Source organism: Diadema setosum, chromosome 1, assembly GCF_964275005.1.
Source record: "Diadema setosum chromosome 1, eeDiaSeto1, whole genome shotgun sequence".
Lineage (NCBI taxonomy): Eukaryota > Metazoa > Echinodermata > Echinoidea > Diadematoida > Diadematidae > Diadema > Diadema setosum.
The window spans coordinates 7,696,970-7,707,349 of NC_092685.1; the positions used below are offsets into that span (position 1 = coordinate 7,696,970).

At 40.0% G+C, this 10,380-nt stretch overlaps 1 protein-coding gene across 1 annotated transcript; it reads left to right on the forward strand.

Annotated features, from left to right (window-relative positions):
• The first annotated feature begins 2,596 nt into the window (after positions 1-2,596).
• On the forward strand, positions 2,597-9,432 carry LOC140226444 (dynein regulatory complex subunit 5-like). Its single transcript, XM_072306913.1, has 5 exons — positions 2,597-2,682; positions 5,107-5,448; positions 5,910-6,767; positions 7,553-7,716; positions 8,586-9,432. Exons 2-5 carry the CDS (start codon positions 5,136-5,138, stop codon positions 8,772-8,774), a joined length of 1,524 nt encoding a protein of 507 aa, XP_072163014.1. The 5' UTR covers positions 2,597-2,682; positions 5,107-5,135; the 3' UTR covers positions 8,775-9,432.
• The last annotated feature ends 948 nt before the right edge of the window (positions 9,433-10,380 follow it).

Below are 10,380 nucleotides of genomic sequence, written 5' to 3' on the forward strand. Positions count from 1 at the left end.
GTTGGAACACTCTTTGAACTGCTTTCATATCCTCCCCTCTGTAACAAATTAACCCTCTATACAGTCATTCACCTTGCATATTAAAGTCAAATAATCACCAACGTCTGCAGTCTTTTCACATCCTCTTCTCTTTATATTCTATTAATTTTAATCTTCATAAGCCAAAATTTCTTGAAGCAGAATCTATTTCTTTAGTCCAAATCAAATCGACTTAGGCACGGTTGACTGTTGACTGCCCATCAATCCATCACCCCCACTCATATTCATATGCAGACATGTACAATATTTTTAGTGCTGTACCGTATATATTATACAATGTACATTGCAAATCACACATCCATTAGGCTCTCATGTGTCCTGCCTATTGCAAGCACTCTCAACTATGTTTCCTCATCTCCCAAATCCGGAGGTCACTGTGACGTGGTGCTTGGGTAGGCCTATGGGGTTACATACAACTACACTATAGGGTGGCACACACCTTGTATTAGAGTATGGTACTATGCAAATTCTGGTATCTAATTGGTAAGTGTCCATAAATACCATTTGTTTAAATGCATTCTAACAAGGCCTATTTGTTCTTTCCACAAACAAAAAGAGCATAAAGAATTGTTGTACTCATAGTTATGACTCCATCAAGTAAATCACTTGAATTCCAGGCCTGGGTAGCTTTCATAAGTGTACCCCTTCAACCACTGGCACTTGTTTTCAACAAAAGCACTGACACATGTAAATATTTCTGCTTGGATATCCTACAGTCAGTTTGCTCATCTTATCCGTACGCTTCTTGTCTGAAATGTCAGCCTTGGTGACTATAGACCTATATTTACACACTGTATTACAAAACTTAAAGTTTTACTGGCACTGTTTGATACACTACACTACAGTACTATCATTGCAACTCTGATTATTTGTAGGTACTTGCTATAGAAATGGTTCAATTTCTCCCCCCCCCCCCTCCCCCCAAACAGTAGCCCAACCAGATGCAGTGCGAAGTACAGCGACTGGGACCCTGGGATGCACTTGGCCCTTGTTCGTTTTAAATCCTAGCTTTTTATTGATCCAGCTAGTCAACACTAAATTGCAAGATTTCAATTGATCCGTCCAAATTCTAGAACAGAACAACCTAAAAAAGCAAGGTCTATTCCACCCAAAGAGGTTCTCCAACCTCTTTGATCCCACCTCCCTGCTCAAAGAAGGTTTAAGACTAACCCCGGGGCGCTGTAGGCTCACACCAATATCAATAACGACACGTCTGTGTAGGGGTCACTGATACAGTTGATACGGTTGATTACTGTAGTTCTAACCGTTGGACTAATGTTAAAATAGTGAAATCGTGGAGCACGTACCCTTGGGCCAACTCTTAACTTTCTTTTAAGACCTGCAAAAGTAGAACTTCTACTAGGCCTAGAACCTCTAGGCCCTACCTAGATGTAAACCCCTAGCTAGGTCTAGAAACTAGCCCAAATTACAAATAGGCCTATAGACTATTTTATATACTAATATAGGCCTAACACAGGCCTAGACCACAGAGTCTAATCGAGTGATTAGGCCTATCAAAAATAAATTTACACATCAATTAAAAAATTCAGCAAGCTTTCACGTCACATGGACAGTATCACTGCAAAATAACTAGCCCACATGTACAGGAGGGGAATGAGGCCAAGGGGGTAGGCCTAGGGCTATGTAAAATCTAGATGGTTCTGCTAGACTAGAGTATAGACTGTAGGCTACGTAGGGTGCCTACATTGTGTAAGGCGTAGCGTAAGCCTAGCACCTATTCATCGCCATAGCACTCACCAGCATACACTACTGTAGATAGGTCTCTACCGATAGCTTCTTATCCTGCTTGAAAGTAGCGGATTTGGATAATGAATCGATAATGAATAGCGTCTAGAGTACTTTCAGAAAGTCTAGTTGACATTGATTTTTTTTTTTTTAAGCTAGCCTATAGACATAAGAGCCCTGCCTCTGGCAGCAGAAAAAAAAAAGAAAAGAAAAGAAAAGGAGCTTGCCAATGCAAGAAAAAATGCTAACACAAAAAGCTATGTGTGGGACTATGATTGATGTACTGTGTGCCCAATGAGTGGTCGAGACGGCCACAACTCTGTCAGTTATAGGAAACACATTTTCCCATTTTTCAAGAAAATTCTTATAAGAAGTAAGTCTAAGGAACTAGCTCTTTTAAATACAAGAGACAATGAGTAAATAATGGGATCAAAATCGACAATTTTTGTAACTTATTCTGTTTCGAATCCCCAACGATCGCACAGCAAACCTCCACCACAGGAGAGACACAACACATTGAGGTATATGGAGTATCTCTCATGCATGCAAAATGCATTGAAAAATGGACAAATTGGCTAGGCTTGTCTTGCCAGTCGCTTTTATAAATACAAAATACAGCAAGGGAGCTTGCAATTAATTGCATCTTGCAATTAATTGCAAGCTCCTTTCTTGCAACAGCAACTTGCAATTGATTGCAAGTTGCAATAGATCTATCTATTACAAAGTTGCAATAGATATTTGCAATTAATCGCAACTCGACTTTCTTGCAACACCCCCGTAGTAGTGTGTGTTCATAGCGCGAGCTATAGCGGCGGACAGCGTGCTGAGCATGCGCATTAGTTGTCACAGCAACCCTACAACAATACCTGTTCGGGACTGTAGGAAGACTGATAAAAGGTAATTATTTTGCTATATTAAAAGATCAATGTTGTACCGTATTCACATAGACTCCTTCAAAAAATAGTAGTGTAGGTTTCTATCTCAGAAAGTTGAAGATTCAATGTTGATAAACTGAATATTATGTGGAATGAAGATAGGTTTGTCACCTGCTTCCCACGTCCCCCGAGCGCGAGCTCAAACTCGTCGTACGCGTACCGACACAGGTGCCCGAAGTCCCCCGAGCTTCTGCCCGACAAATGAGCTCCATATCTCGGCAGCGGGGCAGGCGAAGACTCAGCGTCTCAGGCAATATTCTGTTTCTAGCTGTTACTGATACTGTTACGTCAATATCGTGTCAGAATACCGACGACAGTGAAGCATTATTGTGGTTTATGTCTCCTCTCCATTCACTGCCGTTCAATTTGTCACTGAACGACAGTCAGTGCCACTGCACTGGCAGTGCATGCAGGGAGGCTATTTTAAGGGCGGAGCGGAGGTCACCTCCCTACTAACTGGTGCATGCAGTGTGCAAGGGTGGCCGGTGGTAGATCCAATTACCGGACCTTTTTTTCGTGGCTTTGAATTCCGTACTCAGAGGATGAAATTTCGACTAAAAATAACATCACTTATTCACAGACTCCTGGAAATTACAAATTCAGCCAACTTATGTCAATTGTTCGCTCCAGTTTTTAGAAAATATGCTTCAAACATACCCCTCTAAAAAAAGTTGTCTTTTTGCGCGGTGCAAAATCGCATTGTATTACCGGACACGATTTTCGCAATGAAATAATCGACATCTTTCGCACCTCGTCCTTGCACCAGAATCACAATTTATCCCACAAATCGCCGTACACATTTTCACCGAGGGGATGACAAAGAAAAAATGGGCAAATGAGGCTTAAATTTAGTATTTTACAGTAAAATGTCTGTCTTGAACATTTCGAACAGTTCACGCAATTAAAACCTTGTGAGAAATCGACAACTGGTTAGACTCTACTTCTAGTTTACATGCTTTGTCTATGGGAGCTGCACGTGCGGGAGATGAGTTGCGGGCCCCTCAGCGCACAACTTTTCCTCATCGTTTGCGTTTGAGGACAATAGCTACAAATTTCTGATATCGATCAGTGAACTTTTTGGTTCTATTGGAATCTTCAGCATTTTTCCTGTATGTGAGTGAGATTTCATAGAATTTCAGTCGTGAAATGTGATTCAAATATTAACTATGACGAGGTGCGGGTCACTCAACTAGATAAATTTGAGGTAAAATGTCAGTTTCTTCGTGTTTTTACATTTTTATGTCACATTTTTTTGCGATTTCGGTCCACACAAAGTTCTGTGAGGCTAATCTACAAAGTCTCGCGCGTACAGGTACGCAAAAATGTGCGTGTCCGGTGATACTATGGTGTCCGGTAACACCATGCTTGGCCCTACTGAAAGGGTTCAGAATCCACACAGAAAATAACTAGATTTCAAACAGGATATAAATGGGCAACATCCCACAAACAATCCATAAAAACCATCCTTTTCTGGTAACATCTGATCCTGCCGACTACGCCACGTGAAAGGGTTCAGAATCCACACAGAAAATAACTAGATAATTTCAAACAGGATATAAATGGGCAACATCTCACAAATGCAACCTTTATTCAGGGCTCCGATATCAAAACCACAGCTTAAATGCCCAGCCATTCGTGAGACAGTCCTATTCACCTGTGTTGTTTCCTTCCGTACATCAGCCTTCATACATGGGCAGCATACAAACGTGATAGCATAGAGTGATAACAAAGTACCGTACATATTACAAGGTATAGCACTACTGCATATTGTAACCTACATTGTACTACCGTCCTGTCTATACAAGCAAGCCCTTACACTACGCCTTACGTGCTTGGGGACATCCGCATCCCTAGCTCTGCAGACCATAATTCTCTATATTACGCAGTAGAAATACACTCGAACAAAGTAGGTGACACATTTTGTGGCTAAAAATAACGAATGTTAACGAAAGGCAGATAGTGAGCCTACTTAAATTACCAATCAATTCCACAGCGAGGCAAGGTTAACCTAATTTCAAAGTTTGAATTAATATATGAACCATTTATTAGTATCTACAGTACCTAGATTCTAGTAACTTACAGTAGTAGTAAGTTTAGTAAACAAACAATCTAGTAGTACTAGTAGAAAGGTTCTACCAGTACAAGTAGTAATTGTAGTTGTAGCAAGTTGTAGTCTGTAATATGCAAATGTACCTAAATAAAAGCTTATGCAAGAAAGGCAGTCCTTGTTGAAATGTGATTTAGCTATAGATAAATTGCTTTTTGCAAAGCATTATTTCTTTTGGAGCCATATAGATTTATGCTATTAGGAATATAAATGATACTTATGTTGTCTAGTGATACACGTGTATAGTTACCAGTATTTTCCTCTTTTTTTTTTCACAAGCTCTTTGAAGAACTCAAAAGGACTCACAGATGGCTACTACTACGGAACCTCCACTCTCGGAGCAAAATGGTCCTGCCTCAGCAGGTGGAACCAAGGGAGAAACCAACAGTAACAACAATGCAGTCCCAACCAGCGCTAGTAACAACAATGCCAACAGCGCCAAGAGAGGTGGTAGAAGTGCCAAGCGTTCTATCCCGTCTCCCATCACCAGTGCAAAGAGCAATCCAGCAGCCGACAACAGAAATATGAGGCGGATTATAGCAGAGGACCCTGACTGGTCACTAGCCACAGTGCCCCTTCTGACAGAACTTTGTGTCAATCACATTGTCAGCAATTTTGCAGGTGAACATTCATGTTTATAAGTTGTTTTTTTTTTTTTTTTTTTTCAGGAATTGCCTTTATTAGCTGTTCCCAAAATATTCCTTTGAACTCATACATTACTATACTTGTTACCAGTAGTGAAACAGACATTAAAGCTGCTTAAAGATGAAAGCAAAACTGTTTTCATTGTTTCACTTTGTATTTGGTACACAGCTGTTGAGCATATCACTTTGTGACATATTGGAATAGTTATGTACAGATTTCTTCAATGCTTGAAGGTGTGTTTCTGAATGAATAAAATAAATGAATATTCTGGGAGACTTGTGTGTACCACGATAAAAATGAAAACTATTCAGAAATATTCATAAAGTAGTAGTCATAGGTATCTTAATTTAATGAAAGCCAGATTACATGAGATGATGAGCAAACAAGTTGAATCAGCATTGAGTAACCAAATATGTGCATATATTTCATTTCCACAGAACATCCAAAGCTGGACGAATTACTTCCTAAGTACAAAGCTAAGGTCCTTGAAAAGATCTCTGTGGACCTGCCTCTGAAGGTCGTGGCACACTTGGTTTCAGATGAAGGCTACTGGGAGAGGCGTTGCAAGGCAGGGAAGGAGGTGTGTGACGTCTCCAAGTTTGGCAATAGTTGGAAGCGAATGTTCTTTGAAACGCATCTGGAGAATATCATTGAGCACTTTGTGCCCGAGACCTCAGACATGGCAGTACTTGAGAACACTTTGCCATTGTGTGCACCCTATGTGAAGCGACTAATCATCAAGCAGTTGCTACCTCCTGTCAAAGAGGAGCCAACAAAGATCATGGATGATGTTTCTGATGCTGGTAGTGATGCCGGTTTGGATGGACCCATCATGGACCACTTTGAGTTCTCTACCACCCTTGACAAACTGCCCCACTTGGAGGAATTCAGCGTCACGTATGGGGTTCGAGATTGCGGCATGAACTTTGAGTGGAACCTTTTCCAGTTCACTGCCAGGGACTGCATGCTACTGTCCAAGTGTATCAAGAGATGCAGCCACCTGAAGAAATTCCAGCTCCACAGGAGCAAGGTGGACGATGACAAGGCCCGTGTTCTCATCGCCCACATCCTGGATCACCCTGGTCTTGAGGAACTGGACCTTTCACATAACATCATTGGTGACCATGGGGCAAGGGCAATTGGGAAGTTCCTGAATGGACACTGCAAGCTCACACGGTTAGATCTGTCCAATAACCGTGTAAGGTCTGCAGGAGCAGCAGCAATTGGGCATGCCCTAGGGAAGAACAAGACCCTGAAGGAATTGGACTTGAGACTCAACAGGATGGGAGATGAAGGTATGACACAGCGCTTTCTCACAGAGTATGTTATAGGTTATTGAAGCTGCCAAGTTGTTATGCAAGTGAAACTTAGTGAAACACATACACGTGAGAGATACAAATGACTTTCACTCCACTTTGTTGCCTTTCCACTTTTTGTCTTCTTTTTCTTTTTGCTAAAAAGTCAAATAACATACACGTGGATGGGGAATATTGATAGCATCTTGATTTGTCAAACTTATTATGTATTTCAAAGAATTCTCTTGTGGCATGGTATGCCTGTTAAATACCATATTCTGGATCGAATGCTTCTTGGATCATCCTAAAGGGATCAATGTTCTTTTTTTTTCTAAAGTACAATCATTATTCTGTGATATTTTCCTATTCTATACAAATTGCATGTTCCATTATGTGTAAGTCAATGATTCACTTTGGTGTAGGCATTTATGGATACCATGTTTACTTGCAAAATTGGATGAAATCTGTAATCTGAAAGCAGATGTGCCAGTAAAACTAATAGCATCAACTGGTATTTCAAAGATACCAAGTAAATGATCAGTACATGGTTCTTCCTGTGAAGTGCACAACATACAGGAGTATGAATTTTGTGGGGTTTTTTGTTTGTTTGTTTTTTATCCATGTTGTTCCAAAATATGTATCTCAACTCTGAACCATATAAAACGACATCACACAGAAGTAAGATTTATGAATCTCAGGAACTAATCAAAGTGAGAAAGGCACCACTGATAGTACTCAGGATTTTATGTCAATGGTCTTGTTTTAATACTCTGTTCTGCCATCAGGTGGACAGGCACTGTGCAGAGCCCTGATGAAGAATGCGACACTGGAGACCATCAACATGGGAAGTAACGAACTGAGTGAGCCCACAGCAGCTGCACTAGCCCAGGTTCTAATTCACAACAGTACCTTGGTCAACATCAACGTGTCCTGCAATAGACTAGGCCAGGTAGGTTTCACAATAGCAATATCTTTAAGACAGTTACGAAATCACTCATTAAATCAGCTGCCTGTTGACTTAGTTTAAAGGCGATTTTCCTCAAGTTGGGGAACTGAAGAGATTGCTAGAATGATGTACTGTGTATGTCTAAAAGAGTCAGAATGATTGCTTTCCAGTCAACAGTAACCCTTTGTAACATTCCAAGTCTTTTGCAAGTAGATATATGCAAACAGGATGGAAAGTGATGAAGTATAACTGGACATTGTGGTAAATTTTAATCTTGGGCTATTTTTTTTTTTTTTTTTGGTTTGTTTGTTTGCAATTGAATCACAAATGCAAAGGGTTAAACTAGAAATATTTGATACAAAGAAAGAACCAGAAAATATGATTCTTGAATATTTATAGAGGAACTAACAGATTTACAGAGTAAAACAAACTCTCCTAATGCATGTTACACAGTTCTGCAGAAAATATCCAAATAGAGAATGTGGCATTGATAAATTTTCACGAACAAAGCAAGTATCTGGCTTACATCCTCTCATTCAAATGGGACCAGATAAGCAATGTGTAAGAGCTACATCTACTAGGAATTCATTAACCAGATACATCTGAACATAGTGTAGCCTTACTCAGAGAACATGAATATGTCAGTGGGTGTAAACTCTATACAAAGGGTGAAGTCATGCATAGGCTCTGCTGCCATGCTGACAGGATGCTAATTTGTAGTCAAATGACTGTATCAGTTCCAAACACATTTCTGCAGAAGCCCAGACATAGGATATGTGAATTGTGGCATGATGCTTCTTCATTCACTCATTCCTCATTGAAAAAAAAAAAAATGATAATAAAAAATGCACTGTCTAACTCATTTTTAACAGGATGGAGGGAAACAGGTCCAAGAGGGGATGGAGGAGAACCCCATGGTGCGGGAGCTGGACCTTCGGCTGACAGAGGTGGGTCAGGAGAGTGAGTACTGCATCAACCAGATCCTCAAGAAGAACCAAGAGTCCCATCGCACCCAGCAGTTAAAAGAGAAGGAAAAGGAGAAGTCCTCTCTGGACAGATAGAGAGTGCAGCCACCATCTGGTGTGATGATGACCCCCAGATCGACCCTTTTGTGATGTTGATGCTAACCATCTCTGGCTGGAACATTTGATAATGTACCACATGGTTTTCTGGCAAAATGCTTGAAAAAATGCATGTGGTAACCAAACAGTTAACCGATATTTTGATCATCCGTGGGATTTAAAAAGAAAGAAACAACACAGCAGACAGAGAGTGAAATGAAGCAAGAGAACAATAGTTAATTATCGCTGCTCTGTATGCTGCCATGGATTGTGAAGTATATGCTGAAACATAATGTATGACTGATTTTTTTTTCTTCCAATTATGCAAACTTACTCATTCATTTTGTTCTTACTTTTATTGCATCAGAGAAAATGTATTCAAGTTTCAAACATTACAAAAACGGGAATTCCCTTCTGTTTTTAAGGCAAATGGGTTCTTTAATGTTATTTGTACACTGAAGATTAGCGTGAAGGCGCAGATATATACCCGGTAGTACAAAGATGTTTGTGTACTAAATGTCAACCCTAACAATTTGCTCCGTCCTAAACCTATCTGACACATTCTTTCAAGCCCAGTGCCTTGTCGATACTCCTTATTTGTCTATTATGTAAAGAGATATACAGTATAATAAATACTTTGACATACTTGCGAAAAATAGGTCATTTGTTATTGTCTTTCTTTCAGATGAGTGCAATATATCTATGCCAAGAGTTTTCTATGCCAGGCAGTATGAACTAATTATGCTTTTGGTATTGGTAGCAGCCTATAATCTAGGCGGAGGATGCAGCTACTGTCTTTGCCGTTACGCTGAACGTCTGATGCAGCCGGAATATTGTTTTGGCTAAGCGATATACATTGTATATGTTTGATGTGGTGAGACTACAAACATTGGAAGCATCCACTGCCAATATCCACTCATCGCACTTTAGTCATTTTCTTATATCAGAGGCAACGAATAAAGCAAGACGAGTGGATATAGGCGCATCAGGCGTTTAGTGCGACAGTAAAGACCATAACTGCATCTTCTTCCTAGATTACAGGCTACATTGGTACAGTGGACTCCCGTTAAAGCAAAGTCCCTGTGACCAGCAGTTTTCTTTCGTTTTATGGAAATTTTGCTATAACTGAACAAATAAACAATAAAAATACATAGAGTGGATAATGTTGCGGCCTGAATTTTTACTTCGTTGTAACTGGAATTTCGTTAAAACTGTGTTCATTATAACGGGAGTGCACTGTAGCAGTATTTACCCGGTAATCATTTTAACATGGCAAACAGTTTGTGATACTTTCAAGCTGTTTCTATTGGAGCTAATATCTGATTAATCACAACATTCATTGCCAATGTTTCGCTTGTCTCTCTCGCAACACAGGAACTAATGATACACGCAAATCAGTGGCACATTGTACATGTTTAAGCATGATATCAGTTTATTTAAAGAAATGCTGCATGCTTTGGTTTGATGCACAATCCCATTTTAATGGCATATGTAATACTACACATCAATGGAACAAAATTCATTTATGCAACCCTAACTGTTTGAATGTGGCTTTTCACATTTAGTGAATTTAGCCTTGAAGAATACAAACTGTGCATGATCAAAC